Source organism: Colletes gigas, unplaced genomic scaffold (genome assembly GCF_013123115.1).
Source record: "Colletes gigas isolate AHSC1104 unplaced genomic scaffold, ASM1312311v1 Colletes_gigas_Sc00003, whole genome shotgun sequence".
In the NCBI taxonomy this organism is placed as follows: domain Eukaryota; kingdom Metazoa; phylum Arthropoda; class Insecta; order Hymenoptera; family Colletidae; genus Colletes; species Colletes gigas.
In genome coordinates this window covers 4,876,906-4,901,219 of record NW_025106632.1, presented here as the reverse complement: position 1 = coordinate 4,901,219, position 24,314 = coordinate 4,876,906, and the positions used below count along the sequence as shown (strand labels likewise).

General features: G+C 42.2%; 2 protein-coding genes across 3 annotated transcripts in view; both read left to right on the top strand.

The window, feature by feature from the left end:
* Positions 1 to 15,813, top strand: part of LOC122404723 — a 45,289-nt gene extending 29,476 nt beyond the window's left edge. For both annotated transcript variants that reach the window (XM_043408946.1, XM_043408944.1), the window contains exon 4: positions 8,724 to 15,813. In XM_043408946.1, the coding sequence (XP_043264881.1) occupies positions 8,724 to 10,501 (1,778 nt within the window). In that variant the 3' untranslated portion in view covers positions 10,502 to 15,813. The remainder of the gene's footprint in view (positions 1 to 8,723) is intronic.
* The window catches only part of LOC122404725 (transducin beta-like protein 2), a 71,212-nt gene that overhangs the window by 29,946 nt on the left and 16,952 nt on the right, over positions 1 to 24,314 (top strand). The window lies entirely within an intron of this gene.

Genomic DNA, 24,314 nt, shown 5'->3' with positions numbered 1-24,314 from the left:
AGCGTATTTTCGAAATCAATTTTCTCGGAAATGAAATTTCATTCCAAGTTTTCGTGTCGTGTCTTACGAAAGGCGTATGTGGCCGCTGTCGATTGCATCACGCGCATTAGGATATACACGCCGCGACAAAAGTATAAGACGCGCACGAAAATATGGGAAAATTCCACTCAAGCAGACTCCTCGGTTCCGATAACTCGTCAAACAAATGTAAATATACTACGTGATATGTGACAAAACTGTAAGACAATCTCTGTTCTCTAAGGAAATGTATATTCAATATACAGGTTGGTCGGTTAACTCTAGGAAAAATTTTGATGGGAGATTCTAGAGGCCAAAATAAGGCGAAAATCAAGAATAGTAATTTGTTGATTGAGGCTTCGTTAAAAAGTTATTAACGTTTAAAGTAGTAGAACGCAATCTGCCAATGAGAACCACTATGATGCGTGCGCAGCTGTTCGCAGATGGCCGTTCTACAAGCGTAACTTTAAACGTTAATAACTTTTTAACGAAGCCTCAATCAACAATTTACTATTCTTGATTTTCGCCTTGTTTTGGCCTCTAGAATCCCCCATCAAAATTTTTTACAGGGTTGGTCGAACACCCTGTATAAAACAAGAAAAATTAGGAAACTGTATACGTTTCTCCCTAAAAGAATATTGCAATGCATGTTATTCGAAAATGATTATTTTTTGCAAAATTTTCGTACGTATCGCTGATTCTGAGAAACGCTAAAGATCTATGGATGTTTCAGTAGTTTTGTCGCGAACTGTATCGCGCATATCGAGAAGCTACAACGTTAGACGCGGTTCTTTCGCAACGGGCCGAGTAAGGGTTAAGATATTTGAACACCTCCGTGTGCTCGGCCCTCTTATCCTTCAACGGCTCTCCGCATAACGTTCGTGGGTGACCCGTTGACCATGAAAGATTTTCGTTAAGTGCGCGTCGGCTTCTCTCCGACGAGTTTCTCTTCTCTCGTTTCTCCCGGCGCGCTTAACCTCGAATTCAAGAGAGACGAGACACCGTGCACGTGTACATGCCCGTCGAGAGCACCGAGGAGCATGAATAATACGTGCCGGGTACAACGGTAGCCCGTGTTCTCGGAAGAAGGCCTTTTAACAGGAATTTCTCGGCTCGAGCGATTCCTTTTGCTGTCGTCGATTTTCGATTGCTTTCAAGTTTTACTCTTTGCATTCTCATCGCGTCACTCGCGTTCCGTTTTCATCATCTCCGGTAACAATTCCTCGAATTCCTCCAGTTCAATTCATAATTCTTCATCCTCGATGCTTCTTTCGCCCACTTCGATTTTTTTACCTCGTTCAATCTTAATTAATTTCGGTTTTTTATTTTACTCGTACCTTATATCCCAATTATGAATCAATGTAAATTAAAAATTACTATTAACTTGTGTGAATTTAAATTAACTAGAAAATCGATTGTTTCAAAGTGTAGTTCACCAGGATGAGAATATTATTATACGAAATGAGAACAATAGAGATATGAAAATACAAAACAGGGTGTTCGGTCACCCATGGGAAAAATTTTAATGAGAGATTCTAGAGGCCAAAATAAGACGAAAATCAAAAATACCAATTTGTTAATGGAGGCTTCGTTAAAAAGTTATTAACAATTAAATTAAAAAATTTTAAATTGTGCTAAAAAAATTATTTTTAGCTAGGGGAGTCAATTGCCATCATTTTTTGTCATTATATATACCCTCGAAAGCCTACTCATTTTTGAGAAAAAAATTCGAGAAGGTGAGAAATTTCTCGATGGAAAAAAAAAATTTCAAATCGTTTTGGAAAAATTATTTTCGGTTAAGGGGGTCAATTATAATCATTTTTTGTGAACAGACATACCTTCGAAATCCCATCCACTTTTGAGAAAAAAAATCAACTAGGTACTGAAATTTTAAGACGAAATTAAAAAATTTCAAAACATATTCAAAAAATTATATTTAGTCACAGGGGTAAATTACAAGCATTTTTGGTGAATAGACATATCCTCGAAATCCTACTGACTTTTTGGAAAAAAATTCGAGGTATGAAATTTTTCGACAAAAATGAAAAATTTCAAATCATTCTGGAAAAATTATTTTCTGTTGCGGGGGTTAATTACAATTATTTTTGGTCATTACACATACCCCCGAATTTCTACGCATTTTCGAGAAAAAAATTCAGTACGAGCGGAAGTTTAAACGTTAATAACTTTTTAACAAAGTCTGCATGATATTGTTAAACGAAAGAAAAATACATTTCTCCATTTACCATTTCCTTACCGCGATAAGTTCTGGAAGGTCTACGCTTTTTTTTTTTAGCAAACCGAGATAATGGCTTATTTACCGCTTACACGCTAATCCCTTTAGTGTCCTCATTCGTTGGATAACGTTGTCGAACATTGGTAATTTCACGAAATTCGCATCGTCATCGTCGATATATTATTCGGCAATTAATATGACTCATCCGGCCGTGGCCACGGTAACAATGGAAGCGCGTACCAATGAATCATTTCTTAAAACGCGCAATAAATAATCGGCAATTATTGGCAGTACGTTCCTCGATAACGTCGTCGATTAGCCATTGTTGTCGTAAACAGTATTTTCGCGGTCCCGTTTCCTGGTACTTTCCGTTATCCGTGAAAGTGTACGTAATATTCTTTAGAACGTGACGATATAAATTTTCGATATCGATTATCTGTATTTCAATACGAAGACAGTGAGCGTGGGTCCCGTCGCTCGACCATCCGCCATTCGACTATTGTTTCGCGTCTAATTCTGCGAAATGATATATAGAATTCGGGGCCACTGGCTGCCCGCTATCGCCTTTTCGAAACGCAACGTAACAGCGCGTTTGTAACGACGCGCTAATAATAGCGCGACGTGGGAAATTCTCTGGCCTTAAATCAAGCCCACACGCCGGGCGACAGATTGCCACTCACGGCCCGGCCGCGACGAAGCGTCATCTCGTCATAAGCCGATAATTCGGTGTACAAGATTAACGGAACGTGGATCCGTCTTTTCCGTTTCGTCGGCGAAATCGAATTTTCGAACTTCCTGATCCGCCAATTTCTCAACTACGTCGCGTCCTATCGTTTACGCCCTCTAGCGCTCGTAATCGTAAACAAAAATATTATTAGTTACGAAAATAAAAAGTAAGAAAGAATCTTTCGAAAGATACCATTTATCAACTTATCGATTCTTATAATTTCTTACCGTTTAGTAATTCACAATGAAAATAATATTTTATTAAATTTTGCAGTATCGACAATTTCGTTTCCGTTAAACGAAGATAACCTCGTACGTTGAACCTCCCTTCTGCGCATATCGCTGTTTTTGTTTTCATTTCGAATGAAATTAAAAAATCGAAAATGTTACCTTCGTCGCGGAACAGAGGAGATCCAATTGTTTGGAACAGAAGTTGTTTTTACGGTTTCGTAATACGAATTAACCATCATAAAAAATTATTTATAACTCGAGCGTTCTATTTCCGTTGACCTGACTCGCGCATTTATTACTTATGTGACCGCTGCACCACGGGTGCACACCTGAGTACATCTTGTTACGTTAGAATAAATATCAAACATGCATAAAGATGTTCGTGTTTCTATTCCGCTCGCTAGCGACACAGTTATTTTTCAAAAATATACCGTACTCTGTTAAAGAGTTAAACATTATCTTGTACATAAATGGAAAATAATATCCTTTGCAATCATGTTTTAACACGTTGACTGGCGTGGTGGTCACCGGTGACCGGCACTCTAGTTGACTACAGCGCCGTAGGGCCACCGGTGGCCAGCGTCGCAACTAACAGTAAAAATACGCGGGCAAATCACGTAAAGTGCGCACGGAAGTCAACGAGTTAACAGAATCGTGGAACTTTAAAACCCACTTTAAATTTCATCTCTCGTCGATTTCGATTCGCAATTTCTCGCAGCCCCTCAATTTCCCGACCATGTTTCCGACGGACCCGGATTTTCCTAGAGAGCACGTTTTCCGGCCTCGATCCCTCGTCGAGCCGTTAGTCAGACTTCCCACAGAAGCCAGGGATTTCCTCGAAGAGAGTTGACGGAGGAACGCGCGGCGGCGGATGATTTCATTAAATGACGCAACGGTACATATCGAAGCCGGTCATTCCTGCGAACGGGGGATACCGTATTCCGTTATACGAGTCGCAAAGCGCGGACTGTCGTCTGCTCTCCTTGCCGTCCCCGTCTCTTCTTTCGTTTCCCTTCGCGTTTGTGCGTGTTATGGGGATATGCCTTCGTCTCCTCATTCCTTTTCTCTCTCGCGTGTTGTGTCGCGCGGTCCGCACGCAACCTCTAACGACCATCGGCGACCTCTGCTCCTCTCGCCACGACCGAGAAACAACACCAACGGGTGACCGATTAACTTCGTATCGTCGCGCTATTTTCGCTAGAGGGAATCCCAACGAACTCGATGGATCCGGGGCAAGGCCGAGGTAAAGTTAGTTTCATTTTTTAGATTAACCCCGTGGGTAAAGCTGCTGCTGTCGATAATATTTAAATACAGAGAATTCGATAGATCTATAATGTCGTATAAACCTTAACCTCTTCAGGGACGAATTTTTTATTGACAGTAACTATAATTATACTAAACGCCCACATGTGTGACCAAGGGCGTGAAGAGGTTAAAGTTTTACCCGTCTACCGTACGTCGTATATTTTTTAAACGTGCTTTCGATTTATGCAAACAATCCCGCTCGTGACGTTGTACGAACAATATTGTGCCGTCGGGATATCTCGACGGTGATTAATAATAAATCGAACAACGGAAGAGTAACGGGAATACGAACGTTTGTATTTTGGTACGCGATTCAGGATAATCTCTCCTTGAGATTATCCTGAAAAGTCAACCGGAGTTTCTGACGTAATTCTGGCCGAGCGTGCGCGCATTTCTGACGTAATTCCCGGAGATATTTTCCCATGCACGTTGTATGTTATTTTAATCGATCGAGGAAGCACCGTGCGGAGATGAAGAAATACCCTTATCCAGACACGAACTTCTCGAAGGATGATACACAAATCTTTTATCTGTTACACGTGCGTCGGTGATTAGAATTCGAAACAGCTGTTTTAATACGGTCGTTTATCTCTGGCAACCGTGAAAGTTATTTGAATTGTGTAAATCAGCGTTTCTTAAACTACACCTTCCCACGGATGCTCCGCTACTCTGGAGTTACAATTACTATTTCACTGGTTTTTAGATATACAGGGTGTTTAGCCACCCCTGGGAAAAATTTTAATGGCGGATTCTAGAGGCCAAAATAAGACGAAAATTAAGAATATCAATTTTTCGTTTGAGGCTTCGTTGAAAAGTTATTAACAATTAAATTAAAAAATTTTAAATCGTGCTAAAAAAATTATTTTTAGCTAGGGGGGTCAATTACCATCATTTTTTGTCATTATACATACCCTCGAAAGCCTACTCATTTTTGAGAAGAAAAATTCAAGAAAGTGGACCAATTTTTCGTCGAAATTGAAAAGTTTCAAATCGTTCTGAAAAAATTATTTTCGGTTGCGGGGGTCAATTACAATAATTTTTGGTCATTAGTCATACCCCCGAAATTCTACCGACTTTCTAGAAAAAAATTCGGGAAGATGTGAAATTTTTCGGCGAAAAAAAAATTTTTCAAATCGTTATAAAAAAAATATTTTCGGTTGCGGGGGTCAATTATAATCATTTTTGGTGAATAGACATATCCCCGAAATCCTATCCACTTTCCAGAAAAAAATTCGAGAAGGTATGAAATTTTTCAGTGGAAAAAAAAAATTTCAAATCATATTAAAAAAATTATATTTAGTTACAGGGGTCAATTATAATCACTTTTGGTGAATAGACATATCCCCGAAATCCTACCCACTTTCTAGAAAAAAATTCGAGAAGGTATGAAATTTTTCAGCGGAAAAAAAAAATTTCAAATCATATTAGAAAATTATATTTAGTTACAGGGGTCAATTACAAGCATTTTTGGTGAATAGACATACCCCCGAAATCTTGCGCATTTTCGAGAAAAAAATTCTGTACGGGTAAAACTTTAAACGTTAATAACTATTTAATGAAGTCTCCATCAACAAATTGGTATTCTTGATTTTCGTCTTATTTTTGCCTCTAGAATCACCTATTAAAAAATTTCCCAGGGGTGGCCGAACATCCTGTATTTTAAAACTGCGTTGAAAAATTTATTTATGCTGTATAGATTTTCATTCGTTTCGAATAATTTCGTGTTTTTAAATTTTAATATATTAGTTCACATTAAGAGTCGCTATAAATACGATAGAAAGATGCAAAACTATGACGATGTTAAATAAATCAGATGGATTTACCGACCGCGGTCAAGATAAAGGATCTTTTTCATTCAGACACATTCTTCGGTGTTGAATTTTTAATAATTCAGCGATATCCTCCAAATTATCGTCTGGAACGTTAAGATAGTGGTAACTTCGAGAAAACAAACAAATACGTTTATAGCGTAGCGGTTTTCAAGAAACAAACATGATGGAAAGTGGTAGTTACGACGCTATTAATATCTTGTTTTCAAATAAAATTGCTTGCTTTCCTTACGATGCAGTGGTAAATGAAACGAAGTTTAATATCGTTTACAGCAGTTATCAAGATCTTGCAGTTAAAACTTTCGCCGTGAAAGTTCCATCTACCATTGCATCGTGCAAAAATAATTCCGCCGAAGAAAAACGATACGGTGCTGATGACCGTCGTGATAGCTGCGCGAGGAATGACTTTGGAATTCAACTATGGTCCTTGAAACCGTTCGTCTTTCGATTCTATACAGGGTGAATCATTAACAGCTGCCATCTTGAATTACTTGTCACTCGTTGATTTAAAAAAAAAAAGTATCAGAACTTACCCTGTGACATATTGGGTTTATTTACCGGATATATGTTTCTCGAACGAACGAGTATATGTTTCATTGCGAACAGGCAACCGGAGAAAAGAAAGCGACCCTTTCCACGACGCATTTGGCGAAAGTCGTGTATCGACGAACAAACAAGAAGCGCTAAACAGTTCGTCTTTATTGCCAACCGCTTTTTTTCTAGTAAACATCGGTAGATGAAAATATTCTATCTGACTGTTAAAGGGTCAAAGAAGAAACATCCTCTCGTGTATTCCTGCAACTGTAAATTTAGAAAGCAGACGTTTACCCGTGCCTACGAAGCGAGAATAATGCGTTGATATTATGAATCTCACGCTCAGACAAAAATTCATGTACGTTAATTCATACGTCCGTGGCAAGCTTTCACTTTCGTTTTTTTTTTCGAACCAATTAACTACGCAATACACGCATCGATCTTCATCCTCGTCTCTATGCGTGATGGATCGAATTCCCAGAATCCTCTGTTCGTCATTACGGGCACGGACCGGGCTCGAGAAAGTCGGGCAGACGATTGTTATTCGTGACCGGAAGTAATTTTCGCCGTTCACGATGGGTTGTTAGTAACAAAAAGAAGCTTTAATCGTTTGGAATTATTAATTAGTAACCAAAATGATTTTAAACACGAAATACGTAACAATGGTTACAGCTTCGATTCTTTTTTCGTTTTGTTGGTTATGACAGTCGTGGTCTCTGGTAACGTTCGAGAAGTCGAGTAATTCGAGTCGGTTCCAATTGCAATCAGACTGTCCCACCGTGCTCGAGGGCCCTTTCTGCATGAATTTGTCCGGTCCATCCGACTATCGAATTCTCACGGAGCGTTCGAACGCTCTCGTGTCACGGCCGTTATACCGAGTCCGCCCGAACTTTCCCGACTCTGAACGATCACTCGGACGTCCGTTACAACGGACAGCCAGCGCGCTCCTACTAACAAGAAGAACGCAAGATATCTACCAGTTTCCGTGACAGAGGATCCCATCTTCCAATCGAATAAACATATTGCCAACCGTTGATGCTTAGTTAAAATTTTCTGTAACTACGATTTTGGTCGTATAGAATCATTTTAAAAGGGGATGAGAATCACCAATTCTTCAGGCCTAACGCAGGGCATCGGTTCAAGGATAGTTGTGCGGCGGTCTCTGGGTCAAGAGCGTCTCCCGATCGATGCTACCGCGAGTTTTCGCCGCGTTAACGACTATGTTACGGTCTCGGGATCATGTCCCCGGCCAAATTCCTTCTACGAAAGCATTATTAGGTCATCCCTTGAGCAACGTCGTTTATTAACGCCGGAAATTAAATAAACTTGCGTTCATTTTCAATCGTCGATGTGTTTAACATTTTCCATCTATCGATCAGTTTTTTAATTCCATCCTTCAGAAATTTCGGAGATTTTTAATCAAAAGTCTCGTTTTAGTCAATTGTTTCCTCGTCAAGAAAAATGCGACGGATCAAAGCGGGAGGTTAATAGGGGGAGTCTATTGTACTTGTATCTTATAATAACATTACGTATACGGAACAAAGGTTCTACACAATTATTTCGATCCTATATAGAACAGTTCGAGACAGTTATTTTCGGAACCTTTCCAACATCTGCGTATATTGTTTAAAGTTTGAATAGCGAGCGTTCGGAATAGAAATTTCGTGATCCAGTGTAAAACGGACAGAGAGATGCATGCGCGTGGTGTGTGTGTATGCGTGTATGTGTATGTGTGACGAAAAAAAAAAAAAGAAATCCTAACAGTATAACAGTAGGTCGTCGATTGTAAGTCTCGCTGCCGGACGATGAACTGACGCATATATGTTTTTGTATGTGACATAAAGATTGCGGCCTGCGGCCGGAAGAGGAGGTTCTGGACCCTGGGGAGACCGATCGGTACGGCTGCAAGGTGAATCGTGAACCGCCGCCGTCCCCGCCATCGATGAAGACGCCTGGCGGCAAGAGCAAGTCGTCATCGTCGTCGCCGGCATCGAGCACGTCCACGACCACGATCGCGACTGGCGCGACGTCAGCGGCCTCGACGAAGGAGGATCGCGCCATCTTGAGCAGGAGACAGCGAAAGAACCGCACCAGAGCGCCGCGGGACCAGCGTCGCGAGCTGCGCGACGACGAGCACGAGGACGAGCAAACCGCGCAGCAGCAGCAACGACACCGTAGACACCATCACTGCCGTCAGCAACACTACCAGAACAGCCCGACCAGAGGCAACGACGCCAACGGGATATCGTCGGTAGCCGGTCGGAACGCGTCCAGGAGGAATCAGTCGCAGAACGACTCGCGTCGCGACGAGAACAAAAATGAGACCGTCGCCGGCGGGAACAACGGGTCCAGAAAGTCACGCGTGATCTTCCTCAGCAATCAGAGGAAGGAGCTGCATCATTTGAGCGACGCGTCGCTGGCCTCGTTGCTACGCAGATACACGCTCACCGGGGAGCAGCTGGCGCACCTCGGCTATCCCGTCGAGTGCAGCTACTTCCCGGGTTACGCCGTGATCATCAATCATCATCAGCACCCCATGGGACACCGTGCCCGTGGCTATCATCATTTGGACGCGAACGCGCGCGAATTCGTGCCTGGAAGCGGCACCAGTTCGTCGTGGACGATGGTGGAGAGCGAGGCGGACAGCGGCAATTGCAGCGGTAGCTCGCTAGACAGTTCGGATTTGGAACAGGAGAGCTCGTCGGACAGCGACAAGAGCTCCGACATCGGTGAGTCGTTGTCGTCTTCGTCCTCGTTGTCGTCCTCATCCTCCTCCTCCTCTTCCTCCTCGTCCTCGTCGAGTTACGAAGAGAAGTCCAGGAGGGACTCGACACCCGACCCCTACGAGCTTGTGGTGGTCGAAAGACGATGCGCCAGATGTTTCAAGAGCTTCTATGTGAATCGGGAGGACGGGGAGTACATGCACGAGGAGCGCTGCGTCTACCATTGGGGGAAGCTACGCAGCGGATTGGTCGACGGCTCGCACGGCGACACGTGGGAGTGCTGTCGCGGTCGCGAGAACGCCAGAGGCTGCACCACCGCCAAGATGCACGTGTGGACGGGGCTGGCGCCGGGTTACAACGGTCCGTTCGAGGGCTACGTTCGCACCAGGCCCGCCAGGAGCGTGCCCAAGGACGGGAATTACGGGGTGTACGCGCTGGACTGCGAGATGTGCTTCACGCGGCGCGGCCTCGAGCTGGCCAAGCTAACGGTGGTCGGGATGGACGGTAAAGTGGTGTACGACACGCTGGTGAAGCCCGACGCGGAGGTGATCGACCACAATACCAGATTCAGCGGCATCACCGCGAAGGATCTGTCCAGGGCGTCGAAGATGCTCAGGGACGTGCAGAAGGACTTGACCAGCTTCGTGCACGCCGAGACCATACTGATCGGTCACGGTCTCGAGAACGATCTCAGGGCGCTCAGGATACTACACACGACGGTGATCGACACGTGCGTCGCGTTCCCGCACTTTCTCGGTTACCCGTTTCGTAGCAGTCTGAAGACGTTGGCGCGAACGGTGCTGCGAAGGGAGATCCAGGTGACGGAACACGATTCTGTGGAGGATGCCAGGATCGCGGTGGATCTCATGCTTCGAAGACTACAGCACGATCTCTCGTAGGAGCGTCGCGAGACGATCGCGATGGACAGAGAGAGAGCGAAGGTACTGGGTTGGTAAAATGGAGGGCGAATACAAGTGAACGAACTGATTCTCTCGGAGATCTCTGTTTCCGTCGCGCGAGGCAAAATTGTTTGGGAACTGTGCGCGGTTTCGCGTTCCGAGGTCTCGTTGCACGCGCGGTTCCGTCGTTTATTATTTTCTTTTATACTTTCTTTTTTTTTCTTTTTTTTTTCTTTTCTTTCTCTCTGTTTCGTCGTCGACAGAAAGACGCTAACGAGAATGGATCTCCCCGCGACGGGCCGGCGATAACGCTGTCTGATCCGCGCGCAACTCTCCCGTCAGTGTTCAGTTCCAAGTGAAGTCTGTGATACGTTACATATACAGAAAGAAACTACACGTAGCCGAGCGGTTTCGCCAGGGACGCGCTCTCGTCGCTCGCACAGATGGACTTTAGACACACATAAACACGATTCATGCGTTTCTCGGTCTTATGCATAACGACGTATTCGGTCTTACGCGTCGTCGCGCCGTTGCCGAGGAAAAGGTTTGGCTCGATTCCGTGTACGTCTACTCGAATATTTATTTTTTTTTTTTGTCTCGATGAATCTCTTACGTTACGTTTGGGGTGTCCCAGAAAATGTCGCGCGTTTCGAAACCCCCCGCGCGAGACGCCATGCTGCTTCTTCGGGCGCGCAGGATTATGCGCGTTCACGTTCGATGACGTCACAGTTGTGTTCGCTCGAACGAAATGCAAGATGCAGTTTTCGCGATCGGCGCAGCCAGAGATTTTTAACCATCTATTAACCCCAAGCCGTACGACGTACGTACAATTTTTCGAATGTACATTAATTTTGTTCAAATTTCTTTAAAAATGTGTTGATTTTAATATATTGGACTTCGCGGACGAGAACAGTGAGACTCGTCGGTGCACGGTAAGGGGTTAACTCGTACGTTTCGTTTCGTTGGACGGTTTTAGGATAATCAGGGAACAGTGATCAAAATGGACGATATTCCGTAGGACACCCCAATAGTACCGAAGCTGATCGTTTCAGTTTTGACGAATTTTTGTTATTTTGACGATTGATATATTTTATTTGATGAGAAATGACTAATCGATCTGAATTGATAGACAATGTGTCGCTTGTTGTCCGATCGTGCAAGTGCAGCAAACTTGTGGGCGTCGTCCGCGTTAAGACGGGTAAACCACCAAACAATTTTTCTTCTCCCTGGGGGAAAACAGACTCCGTTGTTATTAATTCTCTAGCAGTTACGATAAAGAAATTCGGAAGTTTTTGGTGGAGAGTGGTGGTGCGGAGATAAAAAAAAAAAAAAAAAAAAGTGCCCGAGTACGGAAAATAAAAATAATTATTATTAGAAGCTTTTTTATTAAGAGATGCCTTAGAGTACAATTGAAATAATAATACTCGAACGAAGTACTCGACTCGACATATTCGCTTTTTCTACAGAGTAACTTCTCGATTTTACACGGTCGATTCATATTCTGTAGCCTTTCGCCGCGATATAGGGGCCATAGTTGCGAAAAACGGTGTTTTGTATAAAATATTAGGACGCTAGTAGAAAGTAGAAAGAAATTATTTTCAAAAACTCGTCCAGTTTCGATGTTCACATGTTTTGATTGTTGATAATTTTTTGATTTTCAAATAATTATTTTTTTGAACGTCTCGCGTTCATTTTTAACCGGGGGAAAAAACTACTCTCCTGTTCAAACTAGACCACTTTGACGATTAGCAGGAAATCGAATATAAAGCGTCAATAAATGTCTCGTTTGACCTGGTTGACCTATATTATTCGTTCGAAAGTTCGCATAGTTAAATACGCGAAGACTCGTGAAACGATAATTGGTTACATCAACGTTTATACGTCTGTTCGAACGATAGTACTAAAGCGTACGGGGTTGTGTGCAACCTGGCGGCCATATTGGATTGCATATGGCGCTGCCGTGCAACTTATCGTTCTATAAATCGTCGCATCTATGGACCCTGTAAGTCGAATATCGCGTAAGGAAATTGTATTAAAATGCAGGATGTACCTTTGGGTAGTACACGATCTCAGTTTCAAAGGTTAATTAAACAGGCTCATTAAGTACTTATTTGTGAAAAGAAATTCATTTGATATGCAAATACAGCCCGAACTCTGTTATAAAGAGCCACGAATTCAATTATTCGCATTCGCGACAAACGTACGAACTTTGAGACACGTCAAAGTGATATTTTCGAAACAAAACGTCAATTTACAAATTTATGATCAAAACTTGAATTGCAATCGCGTTTATTATTAACTCGTTGACTGCCACGCCTAGTTTATCTTGTCTTAAAGATACTCTCGACATTTATACAAATCACAGTAGGACTAAAAACTAGAAATATTCGACAGTTTAATCGTGTACTTGATATCTCATAACGTTATTAAAAATTTTACAATATTTTAAGTTTGAAAACACAGTCAACGCGTTAATTAATATTGCTTATAAGCGTACGATTTTAAACTTACAAACATATACATTCTGTTTAATATTAAGCGTATCGTAACTTTTACACGTATATCAATACAAATAATATTTAGTTATGTAATCGCGTTACGTTCTCATTCATATTTGTTTTGTTCTTTTTACGCGCATCTTTATAAAACTATCCGGAACGTCAAAAAAAATGGCCGACATATTTACGAGTGACGGTGTTCTATATAACCGAGTTCGATGGTACATACATGCAAAATTATGTAAAGAAAATAAAAAGGTACAACTGTATATGTATGAACCCGCGTAACTCGAGAACTTCCTGTACTCGAATATTTCAAGTATTCCGCGAGTTTCTAGGTTAGGTGATCTAACAGGAACGAGATTGTCTGTCCTGAATCAGTAAATCACCGAAATACAAAATGATCTCAATAAATAGTTCCGATACGAGGATTAGTGTATTATAAAAAAAAAAAAAACAATAAAAGAAAAAAAAAGAAGCGAATTATGGGATTCCCGTGTTCGAATTAGGTGTATCCGTCCGCAAGACGTTTTCCTCGACAAGCGCCGCGATGCTGTGTGCGCGCGCAACACTCGTGTAGGTGTCATCTGCGTCTCACAATTTCATGGATCATACCTTTGTACATGTGTGTATATATATATATATGTGCGTGTGTGTACACACAGAATATGTAGGACCTATATGTATATATACACATATACACATATTATATATATATACATACGCACCTTTATACCTTACGACCTCTCTCATGCATATTTCATCCAGCGTTGTTTTTTCGTACACGTACAGCGAGAGGAGGACACGCGGCGTCATTGATGCTGGTAAGTGTCTCGGTCTTCCACGATGATGGCTTGCATTTAAATTCTCCTCGAAAACGACGTCTAGAAAATTCGACGCTAAACGAGGACACACGGATCGAGAAATAATTCGGAATTAATGCGCGCTGCGTTTCTGTTTTTTTTTATTTTCTTTTCTTTTCGTGTTTTTGGACCAGCGCAGCTTCGAAAAATTCGAACGATCGACAGCTTCGACGAAGATTCGGGAGTTTCGATCGTCCGTTGGGTTCGACGCAGCCGAACGACCGTTTTAAAATAATCGTTCGCCCGCGTTGGGCCCTAATCGGGAAACAAAATCTTGCTCGCTCTGGTCGCGAGAAACGAGACGAGAAAAAAACGCGTGTCCTCTGGCCGTATTTTTATCGGTAGACACGTGCAACTTCGCCGCTCAAGAGTATCGATTTCTGTTTTGGTTTTGTGCCCCGAAGACGTCGAGCGAAACGTGCGCGGGCCGCGGAGTCGTTTTTATTATCGACGATGGTACAGCCGTGCCACGGACCAGTTTTTTTTTTTCGTTTCGCGCGTGTCCTCGTCGCGTAAATCATAACTGGACGAGAGAAGCCTTAGAACCGCGCGTCCGATTTCGCCTCACGCTCGATACGCCACGCAGATAATGTTCCGTGATTTTATACTTTATTACCGCCGTTAGTGACGCCCCGTGTGCCCGTTTGTTGCATCAATATGTACGTTAGAATAATAAAGTGCACGAGGTGTGCAAGCGTTCAGCGACGACGGAATCTTTGTATCCCCCCACCCCAAACCCCTTAGAGTTTGACGACTGTGCGCCTGCGCACCAGAGATGAGGAAAATTTTTATCCAGATAAAAGTTTTCGAATAACGAATACAAGACGGACCATTTATTCGTTCGCTAAATAAATAATTTTAATTAATATAAGACGTGGTAGTCTCTTCCGTTGCGCGTTACGTGTTACGTGTTACGTAACCTTTAAATCTTTTATTTTAATTAAAATCACTGCTTTTTAACCCTTTCGATACGAACGATGATTACAGTCGCCCGTTAAAGTTTTACAAAACAATCGAAAAACGATATTTTATTAAATACTGTCTCGAACCCGTGAATTATTTCTACAAATAGCTTGAAAAATCGAAGACTTGCATAGTTGGTGATATTGAAGCGAATGTTTTGTTTCCACCGATTTTTACAGTTCTGTACAGCAGCAACGTGCTATTCGTATCGAAAGGGTTGATAATAAGTCGTCGCAAAGAGTGAAACATTTCGTAACGAACAAATAAAAATTTTTACCATCTCTGCGACGCGTTAAAGAAGTAAATCCTAACCTCTCGAAGACTCGTGTGTGTGTTACGAGCCGAATTTTTACTTAATTTTTATCCCCTGCCAACGATTATTTTCGTTCCTGATTTTTTTACCATTTTTTTTTCTTTCTTTCTTTTTCTCGTTATTTATGTCATAACTCGCGTTCGGAACGCCCGTAAACATTGTTCCATTCTCTTTAGTCCGCGTCCTTCTTGGCTTGTACAAGGTGTCACGATCGCATCTGCCACAATAAGATTGCGTGTACTCACGCTGTAATTACACGATAATTAGATAGTTTTTACACGCTTTAGGGACTTACATTTAGAATTACACCGCGATCGGACGATAATTACCGTGTGATTACACGTAATCCCGTCGTGGCAAATGTAATCGGAATACATTTTACCCAACTCCGTCATGGTTAGATTGTACGCCGTTGGTTTGGTGGATATTGGTATAGAACTTGACCTTGTTAGAGTTTTTAAATCAATGTAGGTAATAAATATACCGATATTTTTCACTTTGGTGTAAGTTCCTGATTTTGCAGCATGTTGCACCAATTTCCACTAAATCGTAAGTGTAGAATCCATCCACGATACTCGTGACATATACAGGGTGTTCTGTCAACCCTGGGAAAAATTTTAATGGGAAATTCTAGAGGCCAAAATAAGACGAAAATCAAGAATACCAATTTTGTTGATGGAGGCTTCGTTAAAAAGTTATTAACAATTAAATTCAAATATTTCAAATCGTTTTGGAAAAATTATTTTCGGTTGTGGGGGTCAATTACAATCATTTTTGGTCATTACAATTACTCCCGAAATCCCACGCATTTTTGAGAAAAAAATTCGGGTAGGTGCTGAAATTTTTTGGGGAAAAATTGTTTTCAAATCGTTCAAAAAAAATTATTTCTAGATTCTGGCGTTAAATATAACCATTTTTGGTGAATAGACATAACCTCGAAATCTTGCGCATTTTCGAGAAAAAAATTCAGTTCGGGTAAAACTTTAAACGTTAATAACTTTTTAACGAAACCTCCATCAACAAATTGGTATTCTTGATTTTCGTCTTATTTTGTCCTCTGGGATCTCCCATTAAAATTTTTCCCAGGGGTGGCCGACCACCCTGTATATTAGTGATAGCCTATACGTAATCCCACGACGATTTTTTTCCTGCCTCGTTGCGAACGAACAAGAGAAACTTTCGATGTTGTGTTGATGTGTTTCGCGCCCGAACCGAAAAGGTATTCATTCATTCACACGTATACATACATACGCGCGCGCGCGCGCGCGTGGATCATATCAGAAAGCACTCGATACGGAAGCAATACGTTCATCGCTTTGTAAATAGCATAATATTTATTCAAGCGCATCGCGAGACAAAGTACCTGCGTGCATCCTCCTCGAAGGACGTTCCTCTGGTTCGGTTAGAGATGGGTAAAATTTTTCTCTAGATAAAATGTTTCGAATAACGAGTTAAATATAAGGACGAACTTTGTATTATTGAACGAAAATGTTTTACAGTGAATAAATAAAAATGAAAAAAAAAAAAGAAGAGAACTTCGATCGAAATAAGTTGGTTTTATTATTTGTTCGAATAAAATTTTGCCCGTCTCGGAGTTCGAGCGACTCAGGATTGCGAGGATTCGATCACTTTTATATTTTTGTTTATTTTCTATCGGCGAGAACGGTTGGCCAAAAAGTTCGTACGGTTCTCGGCGTGTAAATAGAACGTAATTCTTTTATGGTGGGAATTATCTTTAATCGATAATGAATTTTTCGTTTTAACTTATGACCCGTTCCCGTCATCCTGACAGCTTATGTAATTTCTCGATCGTAGAAATCCTTCTCTTTTCCCCGTAAAATACGAACCGAGAGCTGTTTGATGACCGCTTAGGAATCGATGCCTCGTCCATTGTGGGAAACTTTTGCAGAGAGCGAAAGAAACGGTAATAAATTTTTATTTTAAACAAACAGACCGCTTCTGGTGCGTGCGTTCTTTTCCGCCTGGTGTTTCCTTTTTAAAATATATGACAGCATATAACACGCCGTAAAGATCGTTTCGTCTTCGAACAAAGGTCGTAGTTTTATTGGGATTTGAGTATCGAACTTCGAAAAAGAATCGATATATTTCTAAACCCCCGTGCTGTCAACCTGCCAAATATTTTATTCGCGAATCGTGAAACTGTGTAATAGATATCGTAGTTGTATTTGTACCGAATGCTCTTTATAACGAGATGCTATAATTTTTTGGATGAATCGTGAATTTATACTTAATAAATATGTGTGTTTTAATACAAAGATAGAAATCTGCCAACATTCATTCTTTGACATCTAAGTTTCTAGGCGTACGATCATTCGCTATTCGACTTTCATTGTATTGCATATTCTACTATTATAATCGTCATACAGCAATATACAAATGAAAAATTAGGTTAGGTGCATACAAACTACTGCACAGGCGACAGAAACGATATGAAATTTTTTTTATGAACAAATACCGTCACGGTAGTAATTTCAAAATGTGTCGATTTCTTGTACCAGCCACTGTCGCTCAAGTATTAAATAAGAAACCTGATCAACCATTGTATTAACCCTTTAACTACTAAAGTGGTGTAAATCAGGGGTGGCGAACTGGTAACTCGTAAGTACGACTGTCGTGGTTCCTTCCCCTGCTTTTCTGTTCCGCGCAAGCGTAGAAGAACTGCCCCCACTATGCCTACTCCGCGGAGCTGGGACGAAGGCTCTAACTAGTGCGAAACTCGATAGTGGGACTTTCGAGGCCCTCGGCGGAGAAGAAACTTGGTATCCTTGCTGTAAATCATCTTATGGGACGAAGCACCATTAAAGTGATATTTTTCAAAACTTATCTCACACAGTTTCGCGGATTAAACATTGTAGGTATTCCATAAACAATGGAAAAGTAAGTGAACTCGCGTTCCAATCCTCCACGAAGGGCCTAATTATGCGAATAATTTTCAACGTACAAGTGGAAACGTAGCTTGACGTTATTTAGCCACGCTGTTTCTTTGTCGCGAAGCCCATAATACCAACATCGCGGCGAACAGCCCCGAATGCTCCGCGTCCAATTTCTGTTTTAGTATCCCAAGGTTCTTTCAACCGTGTCGTATTACAATTTTTTCTTCTGCACGTGTCCTGTCCGCGTCGTTCGTAAACCGTGTTCCGTTACATGCGCAGACCTGCCATTTCAGGCAGTCGTTCTATCGAATTGTCGGCCAAGGCTCGACGCGAGGATGTTCGAACGAAACAGTACATACGCCTTCATCGCGAGCAGTATCGTTTTTTTTCCGCTTCGTCGATCGATTTCAATACCAACATGGTACACCAAAGTGAGACTATTATTATAAAGGCTTATAAATGTAGAGATGCTATAGTGGAAGTACGAGATAAAACTCGAGTCTGAACTAACCTAACGAGAATAACTACTAAAACTATAAAAATCACGGTACACGTAGGTACACGTGACAACGCAGTACGGTACGGCAGTAGAGACAGCAGACGGATAGTCGTGTCTTTATTCATTTCCCTTTGTTCGCTGTCTCGTCTTGTTGAACGAAGTATAGTATATAGACGCAACACGTTTTGTCTCCGAAACGGCGATTCGAGAAGCAGAAACGATCGAGCCCCGTGATTCGTGCGGTGCGTCGTCTTCTATCCATCGATCGCGCGAGGCTACGCTTACGTAAGAACGCGCGCGAGCTCGCTTTCGAGCGACGGAAATAACAGAAGAAGCGTTTGGAAAGTGTACGGACGCGTGTCGTCGAGGAAGGTTAGGCGGGTCCACGTTTGTAACAGAACAGCGAAGCACGATCGTAACGTATCCACCGCGACCATACTAGCAATGTTCCCGCGCGTTCTCGCAGGCTAGGACCGACTCTAATGCCGCGTTCCCACGTGTCCGGCATACCACCGGCGATCCGGATTTGGAACGCCTCGGATCGATTCGAATCCGTCAAACGACGAACGATTCAATTAATTTCTGAAATTCCGAGCATTGACTTTGGTAAGTTTTGAAAGGTCAGGGAATGTTTTGGTATCTGATATTTCCTTGATAGAGGTTATGTAGCACCGTACGAAAACGGATATAAAGAAACAAAATTTAAACGAAACATTTGCATACTCCTAATAGAAGCGACCGAAATAAACGTTTTTCGTTCGTCGTTCGTAAATAAAATTTGTTCAACCGTGCGTCAACGTTCGCATTATTTTGACGGCCGAGATCGCGCGATCGTATCGTCGAGGACGAGGGGACACGGTTTGTGTTTATATGGGACAGCGGTAAAAAGAAGAAAGCGTCGGCGAGGAAGGAACGAAACAAGGGAGTTCGTTATTCCGTTTCGCATTGCCGCAGGATTCGTGTCGCGCGGTGCTTTCTCATTGTTTCGTCCCAGGGACGCGCTCCGACTCGCGAGGATATTCGCGCACAATGAATTACGATTCTTTCTCTGCGCTTTTATTTCGATGCCATTGAGAGATGCCACCGAAGGAGACTCAGCCCGGGACTCTTTTAGCCCGATGACAATAGTAACGAAATGACGGTACAGGTTTTTCTCCGCGACGACCCGACTGTTCGAATTTCATCCGCGGCGCGCTAAACGAGACCGCCCCAAGGCTGGATGATTCATCAAGAAACCTCATCCGACGCGACGGTCAGAAAACGGAACGAAATTCTTCGCGACAAGCCGCGGATGTTTTACTCGACGAGAGAGACGGCAGACATTGGAACGAGCAACGCTCGAGAATTTATACGGCTCGAAGTGAGCCGAAGGTTAGAGTCACCCGATCCAAATGATTAATATCCAAAACTTCTCCAGGGACCTCGCACCCTCGTTTATTTCGAGACTCGACGCAACATTCTTGCCTCGCGAATTATTGCGCGAACGAAAGAGTTGTTCGAAATTACTATTAGGTTAGGGTTAGGCCGAGTGGTTCTCGTGGATTTTTACGGGCATTCTGAAACGCAACCATCTTCGGTTCGAATCTGAATCTAGCAGTTATTTGATAGTCGACACCTTGACGGCCGCTGTCACGTATACGTGACTTCACCGGTCAACCGTTATCGACCGCTGTGAAGCGTACGTCATAATGTATTGATAGTTTCTATTACAGCATTTTTGGTATCCAATTGCTCGAACGTGATCGATAGTATCAGTATCGATTTAATCGTTAGCTGTGGCCACGATCTATCGCCGGAATCGTAATTCGTCGCGGGTCGATCTGATGCCAGACCGTGCACTCATCGATTAACTTCGTCGATGACCGCATCACGCTGTTGATACAGTTGCAGTCCACGTACAATGGTTGGACGAGGTGTAGCAAACCAGGCACGGATTAAGGGGTAGGATAGAGGGCGCTGCAACCCCGGGCCCCTTCCTCCAAGGGGTCAAATTTTTTCAAACAACAAAATGAACGTCTACGAGAACTCGACGAAATAATTATTTCCTTCGAGCACGTTTAATAATTTAATAACTCGTTTAATAACTCGACGAAATAATTATTTCCTTCGAGCACGTCAATAATTAAATTTCACGAACAACGCAGAATTTAGTCCTTCGAATAAAATATGTAGTAAATTCTGCTACAATTTTTAGCGATTTTGCGACGAATGCAATCGTTGTACCAGTGTCGAGTGAACAGAATGCGTGCTAAAAAGTGGTGGAAAATTGTTTCACAAGGAAAATTCTATTATGGGTTCGAGTTCCTTCTGGCCCCTGGTCTTTATAGGGTTAGGTCTGGCCTTGTAGCGAACTCGTGGAACGAATAAGGCGCGAACACCGTGTTTGGGTGTTGGGGGGACACCGGGAACCAAGGGGCCCGGGAGTGTGACCTTAAACCGCGTCCGCAGTCCGCTGACCCACATGTGGATCGGACAGTTTCGACTCTGTGGGCAGGGCTTAAAAATGTTCCGAAAGTAACCGTTAAACAGGGTGTCCTGCAGCTGGCGCTGTAAGCAGGAAATGTGGCGATCCTAGTGGGTCGAGTCCATAAGTAATTACCGTTGTTCTCCTAGCTTGCTGACTTTTCCTAATTTTTCCAGCTATCGACAAATGGTAGATTTTGTTCCGTATGCAATAAATTATTTTAAACGTTTGTTCGTTAATATTGAAAATTGTATTGTGCAAAAATGTTGGGCCAAGATACAGTTTCATGGTCGAAGCGAGATAAATTATGGACGAGCGTGGTTTATCGATCAAGGTGACGAAAATAGTTGATAATTACTGTATTAAGTAGCCACGTTCGACGCGCGGAAACGTGACTCGAGGCGACGAAAGCGGAACACGATAAACCGATCAAATGCGACACTGTATCGAATCGAGAGTGGCACTTTCGAGAATTCGGCCCACAAAGATACCAACCCTCGAACTCTGGGTCCATTTTGGCCCAAATTTAAATTTCGTGTATCTTAATATAACAAAGATAATTCTTTATCAAATTTGTTGCTATATATCGACGAAGAACCGGAACTCGAGATGCATCGGTTGCTTGAATACTTCTGTTCCCGAATGATTACTCATCATCGATTAAGCGTTAGAATCAGGAAAGAAACGAAAAAGAAAGGCATCGCGTACGGTGCGTGTAACAGGGTTGCGTAACCGGGCGGGAAACGATGGCTGGGGAAGGATGGGGAGGGGGAAGAGAGAAACCCGTTAGGCAAAAAGACAAGTCGTTAATCGAGATTCATTGTACCGAATAACGGAGGTTCGATCGGTGCTGAGGGAAAGATTCGACCTTCCGTCCTCGCCTCGTGGCCTCTCGTCCATTAGTCCTAAATCGTACGTTTTCTCTTTTTGACAAATTTTACGTGGTCGTTGTCCTTGGTCCCGCGGAAGGTCTCGAAGATTTTTACCAATTTGAAATTAATCAAACCCGCCGGGACACATAAAACAAATAATAATTTTACGAATCGCAAATGTTAACCTAACCTCGAAACGAATGCCTGGAAGTCGACGAGTAAATAAATTTTCCACCTGTAATTTATACCAAAGAGGGGTTAATTAAATTTTACCGTTGCGAATATTTCCTCGTTCGCTTGTAACAACAACGGAACATTATCGCGTCAAAGTTGTAATTAATTTTCCTAATTAAAAAATGCAAAGACCGCAGGGGGAAGTATAGAAATTTAAATTGAATCTCCGATACAATAAACCAAGTATAATTAAACAATTTTCGCACGTATTGATAAAGAAAAATCTTGGAAATTTCGCTTACGGGTGCGTTCGAAACAATTAACCTATAATTATGCAAGTTTACATAAGAATGGTGTTTAATAACAGTAATTATTTTTTTATTATACATACAGTGAACAACAGAATTATTCGTACCGTCGTAATTATTTGATTTAACATAAAATAATAATTATTTATTTTATTCGCAAACGCTCGAATGACGGGAGAAGGGTGAAGACAGATCGTTGAAATTCAATCTATAATAATTTAAAATATTCGGCGAATGACGTTCGCTAAAATAATTTCCAGATTTGTAGGTTAGGCATCGCGAGAAGATTATAGCAATGCAGATTTAGAACGCGAGAATTGTAATTATACCGTTCGTTAAACGCCTTAAGTCAGCTATTAGCGGCGACGTAATCATCCGACGCGAGCATAATTAGACTCAACAGTTTCCGTGTTTCTTCGTTCGGTTTTGTGGGCCGCGGTTACGCCACTTCGGGCGCAAATTGTGGTTATGCAAATCGCGAAAATAGGCGATTCCGAAAGTAAGATCTTCAACGTGGTGCGAAATAAAAAAATATACAAGCGGTCGAGCGTTATTAACACGTTATACGATTCGTTTTCGATCCTGACGACACTTCAGCGACTCTGAAGATATACCGTATTGTCTCGTTTCAATAATTTTCTGCGATACAGTTTTCGTAAGTTTTCGTCGCGTGAAACCTTTCGTATCTTTTGTAGGTCGAAAGTTGGTAGTACAGAATCGTTCCACAAAAGCGAAAGAGACAGAGGTCGATTCCCGCGAGACAGAAGGAGACGGGGAGAGAAAGTGTAAAATCACGGAAGCGAACGTCCGCGACCTCTTGGAACAGTATGGCGTAACACCGTAACCTTTGTGTTTGATGGAACCACTGATCGTCATAAACGTCGCGAAACAGTTCTGGGAACGTGATCGTACGAACGAACGCGAGAAGGCACTGAACTAAACGTTCTACGCTGATAAAATAATCTGTCTTAATTTATCTATCTATATATATAAAAATAAGTTGTCCTATGTTCGTGATTTTATAACTCGAGAACCACTCAACCGATTTTCAAACGAGTACATGCGTTGGAAAGGTCTACTTTCACTGATGGTTTATAAAAAAAAAACATCGAAAAATTTCTACGAATATGCGTTATACGCGCACTTTTATGATGGTGTGTTTTCCCTATATAAAATGTATGCCGATTTTTATGTTCGCGCAAAACTCAAGACCTATTGAACCGATCTTCCTCAAATTTTGACACGTTATTCCTGCATACTCTAGGACGGACATAGGCTATGTAGCATGTCTCAGAAGCGCGTTATTAACATGTAATTTATATGCAAAGATTTCATGTGTACGACTGTTTGGCAGACCACGTGACCCCTGTATACGACGGTCTACTTGCGCGCGCATGCGCATATTCGGCCCGCGCGATACCTCGCCCGTAGCAGTACTGCGATGTTACCGCCAGGTGGCGAAGCTTCTCGAGCGCTTTCTCGCGAGAGAATTGCATTATCGCGGATATACATGTCAAGGACGATCGTTTGGTCATAAATTGCTTTTGTACAAGGTCGGGCGAAGCCGAGATGGGGCATGCTAGTTATGTATATAAATAAGAATTGTTCGATCCTGTTCAAAAAAGTTTCATAACCTTTCGACTCTGGTACGAAACTGTTTATGACCTATGTGTTCGGTCATATTTTGCAACGTAAGTTTAGAAAATAATATCATATATATAAATAAGAATTGTTCGATCCTGTTCAAAAAAGTTTCATAACCTTTCGACTCTGGTACGAAACTGTTTATGGCGTATGCGTTCGGTCATATTTTACAACGTAAGTTTAGAAAATAATATCATATATATAAATAAGAATTGTTCGATCCTGTTAAAAAAAGTTTCATAACCTTTCGACTCTGGTACGAAACTGTTTATGGCGTATGCGTTCGGTCATATTTTACAACGTAAGTTTAGAAACGTTGGA